This window comes from Rhinopithecus roxellana, chromosome 17, assembly GCF_007565055.1.
Source record: "Rhinopithecus roxellana isolate Shanxi Qingling chromosome 17, ASM756505v1, whole genome shotgun sequence".
In the NCBI taxonomy this organism is placed as follows: domain Eukaryota; kingdom Metazoa; phylum Chordata; class Mammalia; order Primates; family Cercopithecidae; genus Rhinopithecus; species Rhinopithecus roxellana.
Window position 1 is genome coordinate 9167932 of NC_044565.1, and position 1983 is coordinate 9169914.

At 42.9% G+C, this 1983-nt stretch overlaps 1 gene segment (V, D, J or C); it reads right to left on the reverse strand.

Annotated features, from left to right (window-relative positions):
* Window positions 1–833: 833 nt before the first annotated feature.
* On the reverse strand, window positions 834–1510 carry LOC115892029. The segment is given in 2 exon segments: window positions 834–1171; window positions 1297–1510. Coding segments are annotated over 2 exon segments (378 nt in total).
* Window positions 1511–1983: the final 473 nt, after the last annotated feature.

Consider the following 1983-nt stretch of genomic DNA (forward strand, 5'->3'; position numbering starts at 1 on the left):
ACATTTCTTCCCTGCTATATAAACTCCTAATCTCAGTTGGTCAGGGAGATACATTTGTGAACGGTGTCCCATCTCCTCGGCTGCAGCACCTGATTAACGCCTGATCTTGGCAATACTTGTTGTCTTAGTGATTGGCTTTCTGTGTGCTGAGCAGCAGGATCTTCACTGAATCCCTGGCATTTCAGTAACAAAATTGTCTGCAACTTCCCTGCTTTGGCTTATTGTAACCTGAAATCAAATTTGCCCACAACTTCTAAGATAACTTAATGTAATTCTAGGATTCAGTTTGTCCACCACTGCTTACGAGTCTGTGCTTGCCAGCTCCCAACTCTTACTAGAGCCAATAAAATTTCTCAAAGAACAATAGGTAACAATTTCCCTTTTTCATAAAACTCTTTCTTCTTCCAACATACTGCAGACCATTGAGTTTTCCTGTATGCCCCATTTGGCAAAAAATTCTCAGCAAATAAAACATTAAATTTAGAGATTAATCTCTACATTTTGTTTAGACATCAATACTTTAGACTCTAATTCTCTGTATTAAGACAATTCCTGCTTAGAATATCTATAGTGGCTTCTTCTCTGTTATATGAATTCCAACTGAAGCCATAAACTAGACTCCTCAGGTGTCACGATCTCTGTCTTTATTGAATCAGCAGAGGCATTGTTATATCTGTGCAGCTGGGGCTGAGAAAAGAAAAAGAAATTGGGATGCAGAGGTGACTTCATGTCCCCCTCTACCAACACCATCAGAGTGTGGCTGCATCTGAGGAACACTCGCAGCCCATGGAGGCATCAGGAGGAGCAGCTGGGGCAGCCCAGCCTCACACATCTGCTTCCCTGGGGGTTTATGTTCGGCTGCGTAACACTGTGGGAGGGGCACTGCTAAACTGTTGACAGTAATACGTTGCAAAATCTTCAGGCTGCAGGCTGCTGATGGTGAGAGTGAATTCTGTCCCAGATCCACTGCCACTGAACCTTGATGGGACCCCACTTTGCAAACTGGATGCCTTATAGATCAGGAGCTTAGGGGCTTTCCCTGGTTTCTGCTGATACCACGCTAACCAGCTGCTAATACCCTGACTGGCTTGGCAAGTGATGGTGACTCTGTCTCCTACAGATGCAGACAGGGAGGAAGGAGACTGGGTCATCTGGATGTCACATCTGGCACCTGAGATTGGAAATATAAACACAAATATTCATACTATTAATCATATTATAGGAAGACTTCCCTGAATAGCCGGGCAGTACTGAGCACACTGGGCTGAGTAAACTGCTAGTGTTCTCCTTCCTTACCTGGGAGCCAGAGCAGCAGGAGTCCCAGGAGCTGAGTGGGGACCCTCATGTCCATGTTGTGTCCTGACAGGGTCTGACTCCTGCATGAAGCATGTCCAGCCTATTAATAAATCTTCAGGGCAGGAGGCTGTATTCTGAGAACATGCAAATGAGCTGGGGAGGGGTCAGGCTGAGCACAGCTGCAGGGCTGGCTCATGTCAGTAACTCAGCACCATCTCAGTGTCCCCAGTGTCCCAGGTAAGACCAGGGTAGCACAAATTTGTCTGCAGAGAATGTGTTTCTACTGGGGACTATTTTGTTATGAAAAACATGTTTTAGGTATTTTTTTGACAATGTTAAGTATTCCTCAGGAGTCGATGGAGCAATGTATTTCATTGGTGTATTGGGAGTATTTAGGAGAATATTCTTGCTTGTAGGAAACTCATAGTAAAATGTTAGATAGTAGGATTCTCAGCTCTTCAAGACTCTCATTAGATACCGGTTAGGGAAGAGGGTAATTTGTCCTATACTTGCAACATTTCTGTGAGTTTAACATTGTTCCTTTCTAAAAAAATTAAAAATAAAATTTATTGACATGATGCTATATATATTTGTAAGTATTAGGTAATGGTGTTATGCCTTTGTTCTTACTAGTATTAGATCAAGCAATTTACTACAGATACACAGATGATACCATGTTTTCTCAAT